The sequence below is a fragment of the Tetrao urogallus genome (genome assembly GCF_951394365.1).
Source record: "Tetrao urogallus genome assembly, chromosome: 11".
In the NCBI taxonomy this organism is placed as follows: domain Eukaryota; kingdom Metazoa; phylum Chordata; class Aves; order Galliformes; family Phasianidae; genus Tetrao; species Tetrao urogallus.
This window is the reverse complement of record NC_136824.1, coordinates 10041496-10067489: the sequence shown is the minus strand read 5'-3', so window position 1 is coordinate 10067489 and position 25994 is coordinate 10041496. Positions and strand designations below refer to the sequence as shown.

The window sequence follows — 25994 nt, the reverse complement described above, 5'->3', positions numbered from 1 at the left end:
TATTGGTTTCCAATAACTCTAACCTAAAAGGCACGTACTAATGTTCCAGTGGTTCATTCAAGTGAGCTTTTACATGTAGAGGTTTGATTGTGCTTTTAAATAGTTACTGATTCAGTATGACCTTGAAAGTGACATCTGTGCATGTCTAAAATATCCTCTCACAAATGAATCTCACACTCTGAAGGTGTAATTTTGTTAAGATTATATATATCTATATAACTATGCTTATTGATCTCTATAGATCTACATAGATATACACATATACATATATTCATATATACACACACACAAAAGGATATCTTCTGGAACAGCAGTAGAAAGTGCAGTCTATTCCTTTTGAATTGTCTTCGTAATATGAAGTTTTATAATAGTCAATGAAGTTTCCAGATACAAATTGTCTTGGGGTTTGTGAGATCCAAGGGATTATTTGTGATAATGCAAGTGTCCCATATTACTCTCTTTCCTTACAGGCTGCTTCAAGCTCACTTCACTTCCAGAAGAGATGATTGGCAAATTATTTTCCATGTGATATTGAATAAGGTGACCCACGCTATCAAATATATGGTCTTTGGTTCTCACCTGATGAAAGAAGCAAAAGATTGTATTTAAGGTTATACTGTGCCTGTAAGTGGTTGGATGCAAGCCTATTCCATTGAAGTCAAAATGCATTTAAGCCACTGAACTCAATGGAGCAGCATCATTAGGCTGTAGACAGCAATTCAGACCTATCCTCTGACTTATCAAGAGACTGAATGTATAGAACTGGGCTGATTCTGCTAAAGGGAACAAAATAAACCTTTTTTTTTTTTCCTCCACAGGAAGGAGACATTTTTCCCTAATTCCTACTAAGAATTTATTTTTTGATTTATGCCTCATTTGAGGATTTTCACTTAATAGTGCTCTTTTAGATCCAAGCAGAAAAAAGCAGAGTTCAGCTGACATCAAGCCAGCTCTATATTGTCTGTATCTAGAAGTACATTACTAACCAACTTCATTATTTAATGTTAGGGTTATTTTTCTAGCAATATACTGATGACTCAAAGGATAAGTTAAGTGTGCACTAATTATCAGCACCTGGACTACAGCAATATTTAAGTACCTCACTTCTATTTCCATGGTGCTTCAGCGCTTATAAGTTCTTGAACTTTAAAAGCTACTGAAGTCACCCACTGGCTCAATTTAAATTAACTTGAAGGGAATCAGATTAATTCCATGTCCAGGAAATAATTTTGCAGTGAAATCGCTGAGCAGCTCTCAGGTTTCCATATATGAAATGTTCATACCTTGCCCTCAGGATCCACCAAGAGAAGATGCTTTGCTTGCCCTCCCTGAAGTCCACTGAGGACATACTGACCAGGTGATGATGTGCTCTCTCGCACCAAAAAATCCCCATCGTTGACTAAGAGGCTCTCTGCTGCTTTCCTGTTTAATTTGCCATGGTAACAATCTTCATTCCTTAGCTGTTGTTTTATTTGTGGCAGAATACAGAGACCAGCTGTGTTGCTTGTGGCACTCTGCTGCACAGTTTCTGGTAACTCTGAAATGAAAGGGAACATACTGAACACTTCTCCTAGAACTTTATCCTAAAAGGAAGAGGGAGACTATTTCTATAGCTTTTAAAAAAATCTAATGATTCAGTCTTGAAGCTGTGATCAAACCAACCTTGCAGACTGCAATAGTATTCAAACATGAATGCACACAATCCTCAAGAGCATTCGGTAAAATTACCATATGATCTCCTCCCATATTTTAGATGGATAAACATTGGGTTGCTAGGCAACAGGGTTTGGAAAACATGCATTTTTCTGATGCTCCACTGTTTTGGTTTTGTATTTCTTTGGTTCTATTAAAGTAAAATCTTCCCTGTTAAAAAAAAATAATAAAATCAATCTGTTCTTTTTAGCCTTTAAGATCTAGTCTTTCCTTCTTCCTTAACAAGCTCTGAAGAGGTTGTCAAGGCTCATTGGGAGAATCATGTTGAGTGGCTCCAGCTATGTGCAGGAATGTAAGACAACATGGCCAATGTAGCCAGAAGGATTACAGCGTGATGCATCTGCTGTGAAAAAACGAACAATTACTGAATGTACTAACAAAACTGGGTGGTTTGGGATATAGCCAGTCAGACTGCAAATGATTCACAAGCAACATTTTTCTAAGGAAAATAAAAAGGATACCACTTCTTCAATGAAATTGTGCAACTCAAGGGTCCTCAGGATATAGTCAGTTCCTTTTAGAGCATAATGCATGCCTGGGTTAGAAATGTCTCAATGGTTACAGATTTCCTTTACAGTGGATATGATCCAGCCCTCAGCCCCCTCGTTTGTGTGTGGAGCCAACAATGACAGAAAACACTCAGTAGGAAACCATAAGATGTGATTAAATAAAGTATTTCCAATAATGAGGATAATCAGCAGCAACTACATAGCCACCTAATGGATATCCACCTCTTGCAGTCTTTAAATCAAGACTTAATTGGTCATACATTAAATAGATAGTACTGATCAAACAATCTGCTTTAGATGCTGCTGGATGAGATTCAGTGGTCAGATCACTTGTGCAAGAATTGGGAAAAGGCGGTCCTCATGTTCCTGCTTTGACCTTGCATGCTTATTGCCTGTGAAGCAAAAGTATTTGAGGTCATTTCCAGCTTAGAGTGGGTGAGATATGAGTGTACATGAGAGCCCTCTTCCTTGAGCACAGTATAATCCCAAGTTATCTTAGAGTCTTGTTCATTACCAGCTGAGGAAAATGTGATACTATTCACTGTCACCAATCAAGACTATTACAGATGGAAGATTATTCCACATACTCATTGTCTGTACTTTTCACCTTCAACCTCCTTTGTCTTGAATTTAAGAAACAAACAAACAAAAAAACAACAAACAAAACCCACTAGGAAGGACTGCACCCCTACTTCCTATATTTCTTATGAGGAAACCAAACTCTTTCTCCATGCACATGGCTGCCAAGTCCCCTCTTTTCAAAGCTTAGAAAGACGCAGTATCACAAGAAGAACCTACTTGTGTGACCCAGTGGGCTGCCAGGGATCTGCGTTGCTGCTGTACCCCGGGCTGTACAGACTGCAGATTGCAGGGCCTGCGTGTTGATGTAACACGGATCATCAAAAAGATCTGTTCTGTAGGCAGACTTCAGTAATGTTGCATCTTTCTTTGTCTTCTGTGATCTTTCACCACAAGAACCTGCAATTAGTGTATAGTCTGCACAGATGCCTTTTTGTTTATTATTATTTCTAAACTCAAGTTAAAATAACTGCAAAAAAATGGAATATGAATGTTGCTGTTCTTATATATCCCATGAAAGTCCTTTGTAAGGAAAACAAAAATTGGCAGATGAATTGTTTTTTTCCTATGGCACAAGGTACACTATTCAAAGTTAGAATGAAATTTTCAAAGATGTTCCACACTGGCTCAGTTCTGCTTCAGTTAATGTCAGCACTAAATCCCCTGCTGATTGAAAAGAAATTAATACATATGACTCTACAGAGACACAAGCTGTATGCATTGTTTGTTGCAAAGCCCCTTCCTTCCCCTCTGTACCACAAGCTTTGTGGGAAACTGAACAATTCTCTCTTGCTATTCTGGTGGAGCAGAGAGAATGGGGAAGTCAGTGCTTTTGTGGCACTGCATGGAGAGCCAAAGCCACATCTGTCAGGTTAGAATCCCAGCCTAGAAACAAGTTAACAGAATATTCCCTGCAGGATATGAAAATAATGCCACTTCAGCTAGCCAAATAGCACACATATTTTTGCTCTTTAGCAAACATTTTAGTCAGAGATCTATTCATTTATTCTTTTATTTGTTCACCCTCTCGTTGCAAGAATCATTTGGTTCTCCTTTCCTTAAATCAGCAATAACACAAGGAATTGAACCATCCTCCTTCAACAGTGTAACCTGTCTCTTTATTGCAGTGCAGGTGGGTATTCAAGAAGAATGTCACCAAGCAGTAGAAGAGATGAGTTGGGGAAATACACTCAGGGCATTGGATGTAGCAAGTAAAGGCCAGAAGGGGATGGAGGGTAGTGATCCCCTGGGGCACCAGAGAGCAGGTTTCTCCAAAGTGGGACTGATACAGGCCACAGAGCTCCCCAAGGAGAGGGATGGGCACAGTTAAACAGACAACCCAGACTGGAATCCAGGCCACAGACTCCATTGGAACAGAAATTCAGTATTTGTAGGGGGAAGGGATATTTTCAGAGACTGTTAAAGCAAAGAAATATCCTCCTTCTTCAAGGCATATGAAAGAGAATTAAACAACAGCTACTGTACAGTGTCATGGCAAGTAAAATGAGTAATTCTGCCAGCAGACACGACAACGGATTAGTGCCCTTCTGAAAATCTGTAAGGCCTTCTTGTCTGCCCTTCATCTAGGAAACCAGAAGTGACCTACTCAGTGACCACTTTTCAACACTGTATTGAAAGCAAAGGGGCATCCCTTACAGCCAGACTGCTTTGGTTACTTCATGCATATGCATGTGAAAGAAAACAGAGCACATACCCATGGTTTTGTTTTCTTCTGGGCAATTTTCATATACGTTGATGGATGTCGGGCTGCCTGTCTGCAAAGAAATTGTAAAAATGGTCACATACAATAGTTTCTTGGAAACCTCACATAATGTTATAACATCTGTGCACCAGTTAACTGGGATCCGGGTAACTGAATTCTTCATAAAAAGACCAAAAAACTTTCCCATCTCCTAAGACAACATTTTACCCCATGGAAAGAAGGCAAGTGCAATTACATGTTGCAGGATAATTCCCTGTGACTGGAGAGCTGTAGAAACAAACTCAGGGTTGTGGAGACTACCAGGCCTACAGCAAGGATTTAAGATAACACTGGAAAACAGATGGAGCACAGGACAGAGCCTGGCAATAGCTGCCTCCAGAGACAAACCACACCTGGGAACAGCAGCCTCCTGAGCAACACCTACCAGCTGCCAGGAGGCCTGTTTGAACGTGCACCCTGTAAGCAAAGATGGTGCCTGCTTCACTGAATGGGGAAATGCTGGTGTTTCCAAGAACAGACAGAGCGGACTTTGAAGTCTGTACAGCAAGTCTGAACTCTGCTGGTTTTACTCCTAATGGTTTTCTATTCCTGACTACCTCGAGCAAAAGCCTTTTTTTCTTTTTCCTACCATTTTTTTGTAGCTACTGCAGCTCAACGGAGTCTCATCAAAAATTCCAGACATAACTAGTGCTGCATATACACTGCAGTCAGCTAATATCATATGTATAGGTTGTAGAGCACAATAGATGGGAGGAAATATTTACTGGATCATAGAACTGAGAGTCAGGAAGTCCCAGATTTTGTAAATGTTCTCCTAGACAAGCCATTCAGGTCTGTATCTATTTCCTTCTCACAGCTAACAAGTTAACAAGGGGATATATTACTCCATCTCCTAAAAGTACTCTAAGGACAAACCAGTTAATCTTCTGAAAGTGCTTTGGGACTCAATTATGTACTAAGCATGATTAAATCTCGCCTAAAAAAAAACCCTTTCCCAGCATAGTCAGAACCTGGTTCTGATGTTAACACCAATGCTTTACACCACAGTAACACTTTATTATTCATTCCCATAACAGGCAGTGAATAGTTCTATCAGAAGATATACTTACCAAGCAGTGCTGCTTTTTGCACTGTATAAAACAGCCAGACCTTTGGTCTGTTGGCACTTTCATTCGCATGTCTAATACTCCACCAGTGGGAGGCTCTTTCCCTGGAATTTCATTGTAATATTCATGATCCTCCCTCTCCTGTAAATTCCCAGCTGATCCATCAGCACTCACTGCCTCACTGAAACAAATGTGGAAATAAAAGCAACTGATGTTATCGACTGCTTTCTAGTGTAGGCAAACATCCCAAGTGTTCATGCATCACACAGTGCACAGATCAGCCATACAAAGGTCGTAACAGAGATTGGGCCTCAACTGTCAGAATTGTTTACTTTAATTCTCTCCAAATTGAAAATGGAATCACCATGGTTCAGGCTTCAGGGGGATTGTCTTGGCACTAGACAGCCCAGATCCCTGGGATACCAATGTGCTGTTCACAAAGGTATCCAAAATGTCGACCATAAGAATGATTCTTCTGGCTTCTCGTCTCAACTATATAAATCTAGGGATGCGGGCAGGAGTCGGGGGTGACATGACTTACAAAAGAAAATTAAAACCTCATGTGGCATTTAGGAAGACAAGCCTGCAACTGTTTGAGAAAAACAAACATTGCTACAAAAAAATGTAGTCATCCTAAATGGAATGCACTCTGATTTTAATAATCAGAAACAATACGACTATTCAGTTTCAGCTTGAAGAAAACAGTGAATGACACGAAGGATGGTACCCAATGTTTTTCTTGAGCTAGAACAGAATCATGATAGCTTAAATGTACAGCTGATACACTGCAAAATAACTAGGTGCTTCCTGTACTGTCTCCGGTCCCGAAATAAAAAGCTCATCTCAAATCTTACTTCTCTGTTTAACAAGAATATAATTGGATAAAAGACCTCGAGCAGGAAAGAGATAAAGTTCAAGTAGTTGATTACGTGATATGCAGTGCAAGTATTTGATTATGTGATTCATAGTAGTTGGAGGTGGGTGACTCATTCACACAGCAATATCCGAGTTCTGTCTGAGGACCATTCTCCAAGACTGGCTGTGGTTTCAGCTCAAGGAGGGAATTTAATTAGCATCTTCCATTTCTCCTTTCTGTGATTTACTCCTGGCATAACTTCTCAGAGTTTCATAGCAAAGACTCTTCCTGCGGCTATTGTCTCCAGGGTAAACTGAGTATTAGCAGTGGAATGCCAAGAAACACTATATGACAAAATAAATATAACCTGGAGGTGGTACTGCTGCCAAGGAATAAAACCAATTTTACTGCATTGTTTCAGGCACTGTACCAGTGACACTGCCTGCACACTGATTCTGGTTTTCAGGAAGCAGCTAGGTGGTTTATCTTTTACAGCTTTATCTGTTTCTGAGAGGTAGCAAGGGATCAAATTCTGCATCAATAAAGGAAAAATATGGCTCCTTAGAGAGAGCCATATGTCAGACCAAGAACTGTGTCCAGTGCACTGGAAATGGGGAACTGCAATCTGAAAGTTAACCTAAGTCCCACAGTATGAGCAATGGGCTGAAGACAAGACTTCATACTTTAAAATGCTGGTGGTGGCTGGGTTGATTTCAGCATACGAGGCTGACTCAACTCGCAGCAGGTGGAACTGCAGGTCTCTGCCAGGTCACGAGCAGAAGAGCAGAGAGGTGAATTACAACTGCTTGCATCCCCAGCACAGACTTCCCACAGCTGCAGTAAGCTTAAATTTGGCACAGCTCAGGACTGAGCTCAGCATGCACCATATTTATAGGGCAAAACTTCTCCACTTCATTTACCCTGCCCAAGTAAGGACAGGATAATTTGAACATTTGTCCCATTTCCTTGCATCACTTGAAATACAACAGTTTTAACTAAGCACCTGTACAAATGTCACTGGAAACAGTGCCATTCACTGGAATAAGCTGATGTTACTCTACTACTCTATGTACACAGAGCATGTATTACAGTCAGCATACATTCAGAATGCATCACCTAGACATCTTATTTATGGATCATTCTTTGGAGTACAATTGTTCTCTGAGAAGTACTGAATAGAAGAAAACTGTCAGTGAAGTCAGTGACTGAGAACATGCTGACCTTTCATTAGAAGTCACCAGGCTGGATGGGTTCTTCAGGTACTGTTTGAACCGGAGCTCAAAAGCCTGCCCTATGGTGTTTATCACCTCCTGTGCCATCCCATTGGGACACTCCAGTATGTGGCATGCTGCAAAGAGACACCTTGCTTTAATTAGGTAAATGTCCTTTATATTAAAAAAGGAAAAAAAAAAAAAAAAAAAAAAAAAAAAAAAAAAAAAAAATCAATCTCTATTCTTTAGAGCAGAAAAGTTGAGCATGAGACTATCTAGGCAGCCTTAGGGCATTAGTCAGGACTGAGATTTTTTGACATGCAAAGGATGTTGCTCTGAATACATTTAAGGCATGATATCAACTCAATGAAAGAAACTCCATTTATGGTTCCTGCACAGAACACCCCTGTATCTCCTCCTCAGGCAAGGTAGAACCCCTTTTGTCTGTGCTGGGAAAGACCCTGTCCCAGTGCAGAGCCAGCAGCTGGCACAAGTTTAGTCTGACCTACAGATCCCCACTTAATGGTACAAAGAATTTAGAGCCACAGCCTGCATGCAAACTGTCACCCCTATCCACACAGCAAAGTTAGAAATTGTATAGAATCTTGAGCTGCTCAGTAAGTCTCATCACAAAACTCAAGCAAGTCCTTGGAACAGATAAAGCAATCGTAAAGACATACATAATGATTTGAAAATTTCTTCCATACCTCTCTGATTAACAGGATCTTTTGCTACATATGCAACATAGTCCGTTGTATCCTTCAGCAAAGAAGAAAACAAATGTTTTTAAAGTTATCATTATGAACGACCTTATCACCATAACAAAGCAACTTAGTACACAGAGAGATATTCTTAGCTTTAAAAATAGGTTTCAGAAAGTGTGGAGGTGCTGCACAAGGGGGTAAGGGAAAGATCAGCGATGCAGTGGTGGATATTGACACAGTAACTGTGCAGAAATGCTTGTTCTTGTGATAAATGCAGGAGACCATTTCATGTTCTTTGGGTTTCCAGTAAACTGTGTTTTCATACTCTGCAAGGAAGAAGAAACTCAGCTGGTGCCTCATCGGACACATCAGGGCAACGTGACTTCCAGCCACATCTTTTAGCTGGAACAGCCCTCACTGTTGTCCATGGAACACTTGAAAGTGTGAAAAGGCTGCAGAGACCAAGTAAGAATTTTCACCATTTGTGGCATTGAGATTGACTTCCAAAGGCATCTTAGAGAAAAGATGATATTTAAAATATCACAGAAGGCAAGAGGGATTCCATCTCAACCACTGCTGCCTATGTCAGTGTGGTTAACATCAGGTTAAACTACTCCGGATCTGAAGGCCACTGCTGAGATCAGACAACCTCAGTATGATGAGTTGTCTGTTACAGATTCTCTTCACAGCTAGTGCCGAAATAGTAATCACTTTCTCCTGTGAAACTGAAACGGGATCTGAAATAGACAGATGAACATTTCTAGTCATATTGCAAAAGCAAAGAGTCGCTTGATAATTCAACATTATAGTAACAACGGTGAGGTAATGAATAACATTCTTTTAATTATTAAAGATGCATTTTGTTATTTTGGATCTTTATGGGGATGGGGAAAACACAATTGGCAGCTTAAAGGCACGGCTCTCTTGGGGAAAGATGCAGTCAGCTGGCAGGAAACAAAGGCCCCATTTGCAATATGCACAAGAACATCCATTTAATAATTCACAATGAATGACACAGGAGGCACATCTTAGGGTCAGCAGATCTTGTCCTAGATCATTCAAAAAGAAAAAATCTCCCAAGGTAATATCATTAAAGCAAAGAAAGCTAAACATTTCTCTTGCACTTAGAAAACTCAATTTCCTTTCTTTTCCTCCCAGGTTTTTCTTAAGGTTTATAAATATTTTATGATATTTTACTTTTAAAATAAATTAGGTCTTGACTGTAACTGGAAAACTGAAGCAACTGGAGCAGTACCTGCTATTTTTATACCTTTACAACACTTAAGTGTCTGCATGGATGACTTTGCTTTAAAACAAAGCCCCATCCAGAACAGAATCCTGCCATTCCTTAACAGTGCAGAGCAACACAGAACTGTGCTCAGACCTTGAAAGTAGGGACAGTTGGAGAGACATGTCCTATGGAAAATACAGCTGGAAATATATCCCTGCCTGAATTATGCTGAGACGTGACGTAAAGACAGACTCAAGACAGCCAGCTTCTAGGGCACGGTACATACTTCAGAGATAGGACAGTTCAAGGATATATATATATATAAACTATTTAACTATCAAGAAAACTGGACTTTGAAATGAAGCTTTGTGATGCTCAGCACGACAGCACGGCAGCACTTGGAGCTACCAGGAAGGGTCTGCAAAGCCAAAGGACTGTAATGCGCAGTGCAGTGTGTTAGGGTAGCATGAGCACCTCATGGTGAAAGTCAGACCTCTCAAAACGCCTTGGTTGTTAGCGGGATCCTTAAGGATCTAATTCTTTGGCACCAGCTCCATGCAGTGCCTCCCCGCTGGGCGCAGGACTGGCAGCGCAGAGCCTGCACAATGTTCCATCCCCACATCCCTGCTTCGCTCCCCAGCTCCAGGAAGCTCCTGCTCTCAAGCAGCTCGGGCAAAACCTCACCAGCAGCTGGGCTCCTTACATCACCCCATGGCTCTCCACCCATCACACAGGGCTGATTCTCAGCTATTTTCCCTTGCCTGGTCATAAATCCAAAGAGGCAAATCTGTCATTTTCCAGTCAAAGCTAGATCTGGCTTCTACTCCTTTGTTTCATAACACAAGAACAAGGAGACATTTATCAAAACTGAAAGGCAGAAAATTCCAAACTGATTAAAAAAAATACAGTTTTCATAACACATAGAGTGTGAAATTCAGAACGCTGGGAACTTGCTGACACTGGAGAAGGGAATAGGACATGTTTATGAATGACAAATTCCTCACAATAATTTCAATGAAAGATTTGGAAGAGGAAAGAAAACTTCTTGCATGATAACATCAGTGAGTTCATAACTATTACAGTGGGAGAAAACCCCATATCTGCAAGAAAAATAATGTCATGTCCATCTTATAGGAGCTTTGTTTATCTGAAATTCATCTAAAATTTAGAGAGGCTGATGCTGACCTCTTCTGTAACACGGCATTGGATTACAGGGACCTCAGAACTGATGCAACTCCCACGTTCATATATTCTTATTTTCAGGTTCCCAAGTCTGTGGTCTTGTGAGTGACCCTAGTCTCACTGATGGGCGGTGGGAACAATAACTCTACCTAACTATCAAATCCCCACTGAACCTCCATTCAAAAACTCCTGTCCCAGACTCCCTGCCTATTTTAGACTCCTGGTCATGATGCAGAAGCATGGCATACTCTGTTAGTGCTTAATGAAGTAAAGTATTTGCAGGTATTTCTATTCTCATAATAATTTCATATACCTGCAGAAGTCTTACAAATCAATACTTACTGGGTCACCTCCAGAAGCAAATGAGATGGACTGCATGTGATGGTTGGCAATAATCTGAAAAGCATGACAAATTAGTTAAACATGCTCACGTGCATTTAGAAAACAGCAGAGCAAGCAATTCAGTTCATGACAACCCCATCTATTAATAAACCATAGCGTATCATTTGTGAAGGAAAAAGCTTAAAATAGGAATATTTTTGGAGACTATCCATTCATGTTCGATAATATCTGGATCCTGAAAGGGTTTTTGGAATGAGTTCAGACACCGTTTCTAACCTTGTGAATACACAGCTGCCTACATGAGAGTTTCATAGGAGAATAATGGAAGATACTAAATGCATTCATAAATTCTTGAGAAATTAATTCAGTTCAAAATGACCAGTAGTTAGTCTTATTTAAATGCACAGCATATATAACAGTGGCATTTTTACAAACAGTGCCCACTGATGCTCGGACCATCTTCTCTCCCAGCACTAGCACCACACTGTTATGTGACAGGACCTTTGCTAGCCAGATCAAGCACAAACTTTGTTTAAAACACTCCCTCATCTCTGGAGACGGGCTGTTTTTTATTATAAAATCAAGTGCAAAAGATTATGCAAGTGGGAATACAATGAAACATGGTGGCAGTGCAGGAATGGAACAAACGGGATTTTTCAGCTTGGAAAGGCCTAGTAACGAAAGACCTAGAAGAATTTCAAGACAGTTCTCCGAACACCTGTGTGCATGCTAACAGGACACGTCAGTACACTTGGAAAAAGATCTGTCTGTCCAGATTTTAGTCCTGTAGCAGAAAAGGAAGAGCTGAGAGGGCCAGACTTCAGCTGCCAGCTCCCAAAGCTTCCTCCAGTATAGAGAAGCCCTTTGCTGCTTGCTGCAGCTGAAAGGAAGGGAGACCTCAAGCCATAGGCCCTCCCAGCCCAGGAAAGCCACAAGAGCTTCCCAGCGCTCAGGACAGCATCAAGTCAGTGCAACAGGTCCTCAGAGCCAGTGAGCTGGAACTACCTCCCTGCTGCTCCCCTGCTGCAGCTTGTAAGGAAACCCACTGCTGGCCTGGCAGAGACCACGCTGGAGCTGAAGGAGGAATTTGGTGGGCAGCACAAAGCTCCTGGACTCATCTGCCAAAGGAAAAGGCTCCAGTTCCAGAGCAGACCCAGACTCCCAGGACTGTGCCCCAGCAGAGCCCGGGGAATCTACACAGTACAACAGATGATGCACATATATTACCCAGCTGTAATGTAGCTTTGAACAATAGCAAAGCTAAGCTCTAACTCATTATTTATATATATATTTTTTTACTCTAGGATTGTCAGAAACCCTAGTGAAGATTAGCACCTTGTTTACTAGGCACTGTACAGAGAATGACAGAGAGAGAAACACTTTGCCACGTGCTCAGAGATCCCTGGATACAAAAGACACCATCACAAATAAAAAGGGCATATGTCACATCTTGAATTACCCCAAAATATTCTTGTTTTAAAAGTCAGCTTCAACAGGTGTGCATGGGAAGACACTGGGTGCTGCTTTCTGCTCAAGCACCCTGCATATCTTTCAGATGTCACAAAAAGAGGAGAATATGGTAGCAAGGATAGAAAGACCCTGGTTTACACATAGCCTACCTGCTGCGTGTCAGTGTTAATCAGTGTGAGGCTGTTTGTTGAAATGGTCAGCTTTATGTTCACACCAGAAAACTGAAGGTTACTTTTGCCAAGTACAGAAGACAGAAACTTAACCGGAGGCTTTAAACACAGAAACAAAAGAAAGACATTGTCAGCTGGCTTGGCTAGCAGCAGAAGTATATCAGAATCAAGTAGAACTTTACAGCATCTTATTGAGAATGTAATGGGAACAAGGATAACGGCTTGATTATGACAAATAGACCTTCTGACAAACATCAGCTTTGAATCACACTTGATTAAATGCTTTTTACGTCAATAATGGGGAAAAGAAGTGTTAAAGAAACAAAATCCCAGAAAGTTACATATTATAGCTAGCTAAGGAGTTCAGAACAACTAATTTTCCCAGTGAACTCTGCTTCATTTTCTGAGGATGAAGTGTTCCTTAGTAAATCAGGACATTTTTCATGTATTCATTCTTCAGGAGTGTGTTTGCTCATTCTGAGCTCCACACTTACTGAAGGAAACCAATAACTTCCCCTCAACACTGCCCCACAGCAGCCACTTCCACTGCCCCTCTCTGCACGCCAGCGGTTAAGCAAACGACAGGCCCATTCAACAGCTTTTCTCCTTATTTGCAATACAAATAACCACCAGGTAGCCTTCTGACGAACGAGCTCCCTTTCGTTATCCGAAAGGCCTCCTACACTTTAGCGATCAGAACCTTAAAACTTAGAAACCGCTGAGCACTGTAGAGGTTGGCAGGAGCAGAGCTTTAACCCTGGAGAGAGGAAGGTGTTGCACAGCCCTGCCCCCAGAACGCAGCAGGCTAAGCTCTGCAGCATGCTCAGGTGAACTGACGCTCACTAACTCCAGCATGGGCCGAACCTCTATCCAGCTTATCAGAAGCAGATACAGAAGAGCAATTGTTCAGCTGAAGTGGTACTTACCTTCCGCTTTTTTATCGCTCCATTTGTACCTGATACAGCTTCACACAGTCGGCTTATTGCTTCCCTACAAACAGAAAAACATAGCACAAGCTGTTGGATCATTTAACATGCATCAGCTGTAACTGGGCCAGCAACCTCATGATTTATTGCTGTAATTCCACTTAGAAACACTTAAATCTTCTGGAAAGTCTTTCACAGTTGTTTTTCCTTCTTTCTCCCTCCCAGCGTTAAAAAGAAAAACCTATTTAATGAAACACAATAATTCACCAGTCTGCTTTGGATTCATTCCTTTTCTTCATAAAATATACGAGTGTCACCTAATGACAATTCTTTGTTCCTAAATAAATAAATAAAACCAGCTAACCACAATGAAACTCAAAGGACCTCGTGCCTTCGAGTCCTTTCTCTCAGGAAGCCTGGCAGGCAGCATTCCTACCTGCCTTAATCCATCTTCGTTAGAACAGCAGGGGTGTGCTGAGTGAGCCCAGCTGGGTGCCCTTATGGGCTTTCTGTTGTTGGGGGGGGGAGGGTTCTCGAAAAGAAAAGAAAAGAAAAGAAAAGAAAAGAAAAGAAAAGAAAAGAAAAGAAAAGAAAAGAAAAGAAAAGAAAAGAAAAGAAAAGAAAAGAAAAGAAAAGAAAAGAAAAGAAAAGAAAAGAAAAGAAAAGAAAAGAAAAGAAAAGAAAAGAAAAGAAAAGAAAAGAAAAGAAAAGAAAAGAAAAGAAAAGAAAAGAAAAGAAATCACAGAAGCAATGTTTCACCTGCACTTCAGCAAATTTCCCACAATTTATATCACAAGAACATTCTTGCTGCCCAGCCTACGCTGTTTGGGAGTTACAATTGAACATTTCCCAGTTCTGCCCTTGCTAGGTGTGACAGTTCTTCCAGCATTTGATATCTAGGCTGTGCAGAGCATGTCTCTTTGCCAAGCTGTGATATCCTTGGCCAAACCGCGGGTTAGACAGCTACACACACAGCAAAGAAAATGCTTTGAGTGTCGCTGCCAGCAGTGCTGTATCCCTCTGGGCAGGAGATTTTTCTCTGGGAATGCTGCACAGACCTCCTCTCTCTTTTCAAGGTGCACGGTTTGCTCAGCTGAAGCTGGATTGCAAAGCTGCTTCTCTTAGGCAAGGGGTTCTGTCGTAGTGCTTTGTAATGCCACAGCTCACAGGGGAGGTTAGGAGGTTCAGCTTCTCGACATTTTTGCAAATCAGAGGTCCTAGTTCACCTCTAGCAGCTATTTCCCAAATCAGGTGTCCTATCCCAGCCACTCAGTAACCTCTATAGATGCTTCTCACCTCAGAAAGCAGAAATGTAAGGCAGAATGCATTGATGGGCTGTATCAAAGACAGCTATATTTCTCACTGAATGTAACTGTTACAAGCTGCATCTCTTTTCCTGGCTTCAACAAAGCAAGTTCTGATGTATGGTCAACCAGGTGATGCTTCCCACAAACAGAGCGGCGTCCTGAGGGCAGTTAGCACAGCAGCTGGGAAAAAATCTTTTATTGGCAGCCATCAACTTTTCCCTGACTTACAGTCATTGTTTGGAAACCAGTGGAAAAATGGTGACCAACAGGGTTGGGGTGTGTTCAGCAGATTTCCTTAACATTCCTGGACATCCTGGAGATGAGGGAAGGTCAGCATGCCATGGATTCCAGGATCCGACCTGACAGTCTTATCTCAATAACCCAGCAATCACAGATGTTGCTGGGGCAAGTTTTCCATGTGCTATCCCTGCAGGATGTCCTGGAGACACTGAGCCACGCTGGCAGGCAGTGGGCCAGGTAGGCCCCATGCTGCAGGATGGCTGGAGCAGGTGGGCTGCCAGCACCCGTAGTTAAAGCACTGGACAGCACTGATGTTAAAAGGAGGCTTCCTGTCAGAGAAGGTCCTGAGAAATGAAACCTGGAGCCTGTCAAGTGTACAAACAGCAATCAGAGTGAAAGCAGCCAGGAGGAAGAGCAGCATCGCAGTGGACTGCATGAGATAGATCAGATTCAGTTTACAAACGCAACCTTTTAAGCACAGCCTCTTTTTTTATCTTTTTAAAACAAGCACTTTCCCCTGCACAACTGAAAATATGAAGTGAAATCCTGACATCTCTCCTGTTTAGCTTGGTGATATTATTTTGATGGCAGAAAGGGCAAAACTAACCGAAACAGGAATGGCACCCTGCAGGATGATCTTGCAGATTCCAATGATCTATTTGGAAAATGAAAGCTCATCTTCTCATTCAATATTAAAGGAGATTAAAATCAGAGACAAGACATTAAGGCTACCTGGGGCCTTCAAGTCTAGCTCTACCTAGAAAGAAAACCAGAAACTGAACAAACTAGAAAAACAGAGAAGTGTTCTATTGTGGTGACAAAAGAGTTCCCCAACACTTCAAGCATCCTGTATGGAATACTCAGTTGCAGACAAAGCTGTCAGCAGCAGATCCCATTCTGGTACAAGCACATCTTGTGACTGCCCACTTCACCCCTCTGCTATGCAATTGTTCAACAAACAGGAACAAAAAACAGGCAAATCATTTCTAATTAAGTTTCTATTTCCTCTCTTTCCTAGGGGAAATCATCTTCTCACAGCTGTTCCTTGCTTCATATTATCCGATGGCTTTCCAGATGACTTAATAGACCTTCTCATATATTATTTTAAAGGTGAAAAGCAGGCATTTGATAACACCTTGCTGATAGACCTGAACATCTCTAATTTTCAGTCACTTCCATGGGGCAGGTGGAACCTGCACCATATATTAGGAAGAAAAGAAACTCTGGGAATATCCATGATAAACTGAAATTGGATTTACTGTATCCATGCCTTCTTCCTGGAAGCACGCTCTTAATTCATTCTTACAGCCGTTCACTGTCAGTCACTCGCTTGGGCAAGTCTTCTAGATCTGCCAGACAGCAAATACCTTTGTAGGTCTCACAGTTAACCTATGGATGAAAATGCAGCTCTGTGGCTTCTGGGATTTGCTTCTCCATTTTCCATTTGCCAACCAGAGGCAGCAGCAGCAAATGTGGCCTTATTATTCCAATCATGTTGCTGTTGTTCCTTTCTCTCCTCCTTGTCACACATCCCAAGGCAAAGCACTTTGGATTGTTTGTTTTCCTTTAAATCACACAGGCTGAGATAACTCCACTGGCGCACTCTGCAGCAGCTCCTCTCACCTTTGGGAACCTCAGAACTAAATGGGGAAAGCCATGAGGAATTTAAATCGGTTTAGTTCAAGGCAAATCTTGCCCCTCAACAACTCGGCAACTTCTGCCATTTGAAGTGAGGTCCCTGCCTGCCAGTCCAGCAGTGTCCATGCAATTACACACACTGACCACTGGCAGCTGACACAGTTTTTGTTTCCATAGTGAATGGGAGAGATTTGGGTCAGCTCCTGCGCTGCACACCTGTGGGACTGAGCCATGGAGCCCCGTGCAGCCAGCCGGTGCTGCAGGGAGAGCAGAAGGAAGTTGTGGTGTCTCAGCAGCCAGCAGCAAGGTGGGCAATGAGAGGTGACAAAGACAGCCCCCTTTTGGCACCTGTGAGCCTTTAGGTCATCTCAGCAGTATACTCAAACTCAGATTTCGTCCTCTAGGGCTGCACCTCTGCAACAAGCCCTGCCGCAGAGGAGGCACTGGTGCTGACAGAGAGGCACTTTGTTGATTGTTTCCCCAAATGAGAGCAAAAGAAGAGCAAGGGGCTGATGTAAGCGAGCAAGCATGCTGCTGGAGATCTGCTTTTAAGCATCGAGGCCTCTGCCTACACCATTGAACAGAAAGGGATTGTGTGTCTCAACAAAGTTGAAATTAATCTTCCAAACAAAGACAGCTTTCTTCAAGCACCCATCCCACCAGTCCTTCGCAATGCCCCTCGCCCCAGCCATGTTGCCTGGCCATTCCCAAGTTGGAGAGCTATTGCCTGGACCTGGGATACAGAATCCCTTTTCCCATACATGCCTAGATACAATCACTGAGCTTGATTTAACATAAGTGGGAGGTGGGAAAGAGAAAAAGAACTGAAGGGCCCCGGCAAGGGGAGGGCATGCTGGGCTCTGGGCAGGCATGGGATGGACAGGAAGACACCTCCACAGCACAGGGGCTCTAGTCCCACTGCTTCATCAGAATGCAAATGACCCATGCTGTACTACAGCTGGTGCAGAAGGGACTTTCTTAAACTGACCTTCCTTCCACATCACTTTCAAACAGAGCATGGCTCTTTGTTTAGTGAAATGCCGTCAGAGTAAAAATATGTTTTCATCCCCAGTAAAAATAACACAGATTATTAAAATGGAATCATTTCAAATAACTCCTTCACTGTTGGGCTGTGGAGGGCATCCATAAAGTGACTTGCCTAGGAGAACAATGGGAGAATAATCAGAGTTATTGTCACCCAGTCAGGACGTAATCGACCGAACTTTAAAGCTAGCATGCACACACAGCCCTTCAACAGGCAGTCTGCAAACAGCTTAAGTTTTGAATTTCTCATACACAAAAGAGTCTCCCAAGGTCAGCAGTGGCATGGGGTTTTTTTTAGGTGGTGGAACTATTTCCATTGTTAACTCCTCACATAGCCTTGGTTAACAAAACCTTAAATTTGGCACCATTTGGGCCAAATTTAAGTTGGCAATTTCTCTTTAGGTAATAATTCATATTCAGTATTTTTCAGATAGTCTGACCAAAGCTCTGTCAGTGTAGCAACATGCACAGACCTGGCCTTGCAAATGGGAGGTAACCTCACTTCTTGGCTGGTGCTGTTGAAGAACACAATGCATGTGTCTGAATCTACCAAACTGATTTATCTGTGCAGTCTACTGTGTTTCTCCTTTGGGTTGGTAAGAAATTAGGCAGGGGAGTGGAGCTATATTTGTATCTCAGGCACTTCTTCACATACCCATTCAGGAACGGTGCTTGTGCTGACTAAATGTAAACAACTGCTGACTTTGAATCTACAACAAATCTGACTGCTTTAGAGTGCAGTATATAAGCATTTAAGGAGTCAAGTTGTGCAGATTCTTCCCTTTAGCTGATAAGTCTGGGAGACAACAGGTAGACGTTTAACACTTATCTCATCATGCACCTTTCCTGCCTCCAAACTCTTTGATATGAGCACTTGAAGAAGCAAAAGAGCATCTGTAAATCATCTGCCAGCAGGAAGGAAGAGCCGGGCAGCCACAGGAACCCTAAACCACACTTCTGGCATCCTCAGCATGAGCCGAGCCAGAAAAAAAGGCTGAGGAGGAGAGAACATGGACACAGCTGGGCAAAAATTCTCTGCAAAGACCATTTGGGGCCGGAGAGCAGGGAGCTCTGCTGCAGGACCACGGGTGCATTCCAGCAGCCCCTTTGGAAAGGCACTCATGTGCTTCCTCATAGACACAAGGACTCTGCATACAGGGCAAGACTAAAGGTAAAAATAAAGCGGATTGTTCTCTTCTGGACCAGCCAACAATCAATTGTGAGACGACCTCACTACATGGAGGGACCCACGGCACCTTGCATCAAGTGTGAAGCAGGGAGAAGGCAGCAGAAGACATGCCTGGAGCGCCCAGGCTGTGCCTTGGCCACAGCAGCAGCACGGCTGTGGCACAGCCTGCATGTTCACCTCGTGCCCCAGGTGAGCACAGCCTGCATGTTCACCTCGTGCCCCAGGTGAGCCCAGGCTCCTGGCCCAGCTGCCAATACCAAGCACCAGGTGTGCCTGTACCATGCTGCGACTGCAGGGCGATTCTCTCTGCATCCAAAACAAGGGCTGGGCAATAAATTCAGCCTGTGGCTGAAACGATCAGTTTCACAATGGAAACAGCCTATTGTAATGACCACGTAATTCAAGTCATCGCTTGGGAAAAAGCAAAGCAAACCATGCAAACTTCTATTCAAAAGAGTCTGAGGGTTTGGCACGCAGCAGTGGCTTTATACAGAAATAAGTGCTCAGGCTTTTCTTTCTTGTGCTGAATTCCCATTCAGGAGTGCCTACCTGGTGACTTGTGTTCGTGTGCCAAAGTCCAGGGACCTCATTGACTGCAGCACTTCAATACAGCCCATGTACTGTGGAGAACAAAGAGAGACAAAGGATGGCTATGTTAATACCTGCAGAACAGCTGAGAGGAGGTCAGAAAAGAAAGCAAGTGTGATTTCAGCCCACTGAATTTACGCAGAACTACAATCTATGTGGAAAATCAAATCAGCTGTTCCAAAGCAGCTTCATAAATAGATGAAGGTTTACTGAAAAGTGTGCAGAACAGCAAGGAAGATACCAGCAATTCCAACAACACAGCACAAAAAAAGAGATGAAGCCCTCGGGGGACACAAAATCCAATCCTTCCTCTTTCCTAACTCTGCTCATTGTCACTGATTAACTTGTGCCACTGAGCCGGGAGGAACGCATCGATGCTGCAGCGAAATTCCCCCATGTGCAGAGAACACCTGCAGGACCGCTGCACTCAGGGGCCTTGGAGCAGTGGGAGGCATTACCAGGCATGAGGAAAACCACCGGCCCCCTGCTGCTGCAGGTCTGATGACAAATATCCAACCTCTGCAGAAGATGGAGGAGGCAGAGTTGCAATTCAAGCTCTTAGCAACGGCTCTTTAAGAGCCGGCACCACAAAGTGACTGCCTTAAATTAGAGGCTGAGTCCCACCTTTCTGTTGTATGGGGCACAGCTGAGGGCTTTTTCTATACTTATTTGGGATTTACGTAGGACAAATTTTCAGAAACATCAAGACTTGGATGATCTGTGACCATACAGAACCCTCTGACATTTTGCACAAACCTACGGAACATTTTCATCGCGATGAAGTGCACCAGGCTAACTCCAGCCACTGAGCTTACTTCTCTCCAAAACATTTTACCCATTCCTTTATCATTTCTGCTGATAGCCATCCCTCCGCTATTCAAATGCAGATCTGTGCTTCCCACCTGGCATCCCCTGTTTGACACTGCAACAGTCACCTGGGAACGGAGCATCCTGCAACAGCCCGGCCCCACTGAGCCCTCCCGCATGGAGTCACAGCCTCTGGGATCCACCACAGAGAGCCCCAGGCAGGGGCTGCATGCCCTGTGCCCTCATTTTGCACGGACAGAAGCAGCACTGTGTGCAGAGAAAGGCACCGGCCTGTCTGTGAATGGATTCTCCTGCAGTGCTCAGAGGTGAATGCAGGTGCCTGCTCCAGCTTCAGAGACCTCCAGAAATGACTGTGTTAAAAAGAGAACGTGTGCGCGCAGTCAAGCAGGGATTCCACAACAATGGTATTATATCCCTGTTTTGGTTTCTTTCCAAATAGCAATGCAACCCTTGGGAGAATTCCAGAATTAGGTCAGAGCCCTGGAAGGACATCAATAAGAATCTGAAGGGTTTGCAGAACTGCTTCCCTAATGAACGTTTAATGACTTTGTAAAGGACTCTGAGAGCTATCTTACTTGTTAAAGATATTCCTGCTTAACGGGAACAAAGCAAACGTGGAAGATATGCCTCAAGCCTCAGCTCACAGCATGGCAGAGACCTCTGGTCCTACAGGATAAGGTCAAGCATTCTGTGAGCTGGCTGGGTGCCCCTCGATCCTTGAGAACAGCAAGACTTAGAGGAGGAGGTGAGTCATGCACTGATAAGCGAGTCCCTGCTGCATCCTGAGCAGATGCGTGGGAAGCTGCTCTAAGCAAAGATGAAAAATCAATATTAGGTTTTTGCATAAGTGACCCTGAGTGAAGCTCAACTTATCAATGATTCACAAAAGGCCTTCTTTTTTTTTTTTTTCTTCCTTTCTTTAAAAGCCTGAGTAAGGAAGTGCATTAACACAGTACCTCACTGCATCCCTCATTTATTTTATCTGAATGAGCACGGTCTGTAGGGCTGAACCCCCACATCCCTGGGCGGGGGGAAGCAGTGGGGCTGGGGAGGAGGACATCGGGGTCACGGAGCTGCGAAGAAGCCCAGGGAGCACTCAGAAGGAACAATGGGATGCTGGAAGCCTGGTAGAGAAAACAAAAGATATCTCCAAGGAAGAAAAAAAGAAGTGAAAATTACACAAGGATGATTAACCCCTCCATTGAAGAAAACGCCAACGCAGAACAGAGCCAGCTGCTAAGGACCTGACCTCACTGATGAGGGTGGATGCTGAACCCACAGATGTCTTGCCCAGTTCCTGTAGCAGTGACCCATGGCAAAGCGTGCCCCCGTCTCCCTGCAGCGGGATGGGGAGCGGCTGTCCTGCGGGAGCCCGGTCCCATAGCATCCAAAGGGAGGGAGAGCTGGGGATGGATTCTGCTTTCTTACACTGCCGGGGCTGGAAGAGAAGGCTGCTTACTAAAGATGCACATCTTTTCACATCTCTCTGCAAGAGATGATGGAGAGTGACTGCAGACAGGATGAGGGACTGCGTGGGAGGAGATGTGAATGCACCCGGCAGGGCTCGCGTGAATAAGCTTTTGAGGCACCCTCTAACACAGCCCCACGTCTCATTGCATTCCTTCCCACAACACAGTGAGTGGCTCCAGCTTCAATGACAGCCAGTGATTCACCAGGAACAGCGATACAGCTCGTGGAGCTCCTAATTAAACAATACAGCTGCAGCCTCACGATTTGACTTATTAGTTAACAGGCATTAACTCATGCATAATGCCAAGGGCAGCTCCTACAGACCCCACAGCCATCGAACAAAGGATCCAGGTGGCAGGATTTGCTAGTAGAAGCAATGCTGCTGCTACACAGCCTCTAACCAAAGGCATGTTAGATGCTGCTCGGATTCCCTACAAACATGACAGTTACCTGGGCAAAAAAAAAAAAAGAGAAAAAAAAAAACATTAAAAAAATCACAAGCAGCAGTATTGTGTGCAAATGAGGGTGTCAGGAATCCTTCTCCCATCCAAGCACTTAATTTTCCCAGCACCTGCTTTAACAAGGCACTTTTGAAGTAAGGGGAAAAGATTTCTGAGCCTCCCACCCCTCTTTCCTCCGGGGCTGCCAGGTGGGGAGCAGGGAGCTCTGCTTTGATTGCTGTGAATAACACCTTGATGGATGGGGCCGGGAGGGGAAAGCAGCGCACGCATGCAGCAGCCATGAGCACGTGGCACCCACACACCACGGCAGGGCCTGAGAGAACAGGCAGAACAGCCTGGAAAACAGTCTGGGTTTTGCTAAATAGAAAATTTCCAGGGAGGGTTTGACCCTTTCATTTGTGAGTTTTCAATTTTTAATGCCCCATCCCTGGAGGCGTTCAAGGCCAGGCTGGATGTGGCTCTGGGCAGCCTGGTCTGGTGGTTGGCGACCCTGTGCACAGCCGGGGGCTTGAAACTAGATGGTCATTGTGGTCCTTTTCAACCCAGGCCATTCTGTGATTAAACAAGTATTGAGGAAAAAAAAAAAACAACTAACAGGGAAAAGCTCCTGATTTTATGTATGTATGTATATATATATACAGACATATGTACACAAACACATTTTCAATGAGTGTATACACACAAACATATACACATGCACACTTTCCCTTTCTTTTCAGTTTTGATCTGAAAAGCCCATCCCACACCACTGCAGCAGGACAAGGGCTGTGGCAGATTCGGTTCAAAGAGAACCCAAAGCAGCACCTGCAGCTGTAGCACACGTGAGCAGCCCACAGAGAACCACTACCCTAAGGCAGAGGTGGTGACAGCTGTGGGATGAGGGCTGCCCAGCACCCCGAGCCCTGCTCACCCCTCACAGCTGTGGCTCTGCAGCCACGAACCACCAGAGCTGATCTCCTTCCTGCCTGAGAACTGCAAGAACAGCCGGGCCTTCACTCTACTCTTAAAGATAGCGGTACAGAGATAAGCTCTGTCCTGCTTCAGTATTGCTACTTGGGCTCTTTGATATTCACACAGGCAGGCTGGAGGAGCAGGCAGGTAGGGGGCTCAGCATCTTGCACAGTCCAGGTGATGTGAGACACACGTGGCACCTCCAGCTGCTGTGCACAGCTGCAGTCACACCAAAGGGCACACAGGGAATCCCACTGCTAGCACCTCTTGAAGCAACACCTGACAGATAATTTCTGCCTCCTTCCAATTTATGGGTGACCACTTTTGATGTAAACTTCTTATCACTTCAGCAATTACTGTCTTTCTGAAATACCTGGTCAAAAAGCCACCGGGTTTGGACATAGCACATCAGGATGTGTCCCAGCGGTGCTCCTGTAGCCCTGGGTCTCCTACAGCAGCAGAGCTGCAGAAGGACATCTCCCTGTCGTGCTGGGAGGCCCCTAACAGTCAGCCCTTCAAAGATGTTTTCTTGGGAAACAGCCTGACCATCACAGCAGGAAAACGCACTGGAACAGCAAGCTGGGGAGCAGCAGAAGGGGACAGCCCCTTCACCACTTCTCTGGACCTTCCTGTCACGCTGGGCCTTGGTTTTGCTTCTCCTTTTCCTTTCTGGTCGGCGTGGTTCCCAGCAGGTAACACTTCACTGCCTCTGCCCACCAGCCCATACAGGACCTGGGAAATCCCCCTATCAAGGGGCATCCTGCAGCCCTGCAGGGACCTCAGAGCCTTGGCTGTGACTGACACCATACAACAGGCAGGTGCCACAGGCCATGCACCGTGACACCACAACACCAGCACACTGCCCACCAGCACTGGGAGCCCCAGCAGGCATTGTGCTGTCATGCCATGTACCACCTGTGTGCCCATTAACCCAGTGAGCCACCGCTGGTGCCAAAGTACCAAGTGCCCACATCAGCACTGGGCTTTACAGGAAGCCAAGCACAAGAGGACAGGCACAAGGGTAGCTCAGAGAACCCCAGCCAGTGCAAGCTCCCTCCTACTGCTGCCTTTAACAAGTCAAATGAAGATGACTGCACTCTGATTTCCATTTCCACAGCTGATGACCTGACTGACACCCGCCCCACAGCTCCCACAGCCAAAGACCTCACCCACAGTAGTTTGCCTGCTTGGGAAGAGTGGGCACAGCCACGGCCCCATTTTGTTCTTCTCCCCTCTGATGTGCAATGTCAGAGGTTCAGAGGGTGGAGAAGGAAGCAATGGCCATTGGCTTTCCACCTGGCAAGGTCTGAGCACAGAAGTTAAACATCCAGAGAGGAAAAATGGAAAACAAGAAAGCTCCCGAGTGTGACATGGGTGGAAGAAGCAAAGCCTTGAGCCCAGGGACTCATCCAGCAGCACGGTCCCCACAGCCAGCAACTGCTGACAGCAGCCAGCACCAACAGTGACAGTACAGTGTGAGAAACACCCAGCTGTGAGCAGCTGTGAGCAGCTGTGGTTGGGTGTCCTCTGGAGGAACAGGCAGTGCTCTCTGTGCCCAGAGCAGTGGGTGCAGCCCAGCAGCACAAGTGGAGGGCAGCCTCGGCATCCTGTACCATGCAGAAGGGGCTGCAGGGCCAATGCTGGGCCCAGCACTGACAGATGTCACAGTGTGAGCCAGCACCTGCCTGGCACCGGACCTGCTGGGAGGGACGGGACCTTGCCACAGTCCTTCCCCCCCAACACACATTTCAGAGTGACCTCATTTACAGCGCAGCTCAGCTGTGCTCCCCCAAGAGCCTAAGGACAGCCTGTATGGCAGTCGATGTTGTCTACCTCTGGGGATAGCTGTGCTCCTTTTAACTCCCTCGGGCCCTCAGCACAGCCCTACATCCATCATTAAACAGCAGACACACAGGGTTTGTCTCTGACCAGAGGCTAACCAGTACAGCCTGCAGACCCCCGTGCCAGCGCCCAGTCCCCGCGCTCAGTACTCACCCTCACACCGTAGCTTGTGCCCGGCTCCTCCGCACTCTCCCCGCTGGGCACGAGGCTGCCTCCCAGCCTGCCCACCGCCTCCGCCGCTCCCCGCCCGGCGCAGCCGCCCGCGGGCCTCGCGGTCAGGTGTGGCCCCTCCGTGCCGGGCTGAGGGTACGAGGCCGAGAGGCAGCCGAGCTCAGGCGAGGAGGGGCCGCCAGGGACGGTGACGCACTCAGTCAGTTTGGTCCTCGGCACCTCCTTGCTCCCCAGGCAGAAGCTCTTCAGGCCGGGCAGAGCGGAGGGGTTGGCGAGTTTAATGTTGGCCATGCGCGGGATCAGCGCGCACAGCGTGGTGCAGGTGTCCTGCGGACCCAGCGGGACGTCCTCTGCCAGCAGGCTGGGTGCTGAAGGGTGGCAGGAGGAGGAGGAACCTTTGATGTTTTGCGGCCCTTCGTCCAGAGACGTTACGGAGTCGTTCCTGAAGCGGCTGTACTTGGCCCTGTGCAGCATCCCCGGGTGTCGCAGCAGCCCCACGTACAGGACGTGTGCACAGAGGCTCTGCGGGCCGCGCTCTCTCAT

The 25994-nt window shown here is 45.1% G+C and overlaps 1 protein-coding gene across 1 annotated transcript; it reads right to left on the bottom strand.

Moving 5' to 3' along the window:
• Window positions 1-423: 423 nt before the first annotated feature.
• On the bottom strand, window positions 424-25994 carry SHC4 (SHC adaptor protein 4; the record flags this gene model as incomplete). Its single annotated transcript, XM_079541193.1, has 12 exons — window positions 424-579; window positions 1284-1537; window positions 3021-3200; window positions 4516-4576; window positions 5634-5811; window positions 7708-7834; window positions 8405-8456; window positions 11157-11210; window positions 12776-12895; window positions 13723-13786; window positions 19690-19760; window positions 25434-25994. The coding sequence occupies 12 exons, from the start codon at window positions 25992-25994 to the stop codon at window positions 424-426; spliced, it is 1878 nt and encodes a 625-aa protein (XP_079397319.1).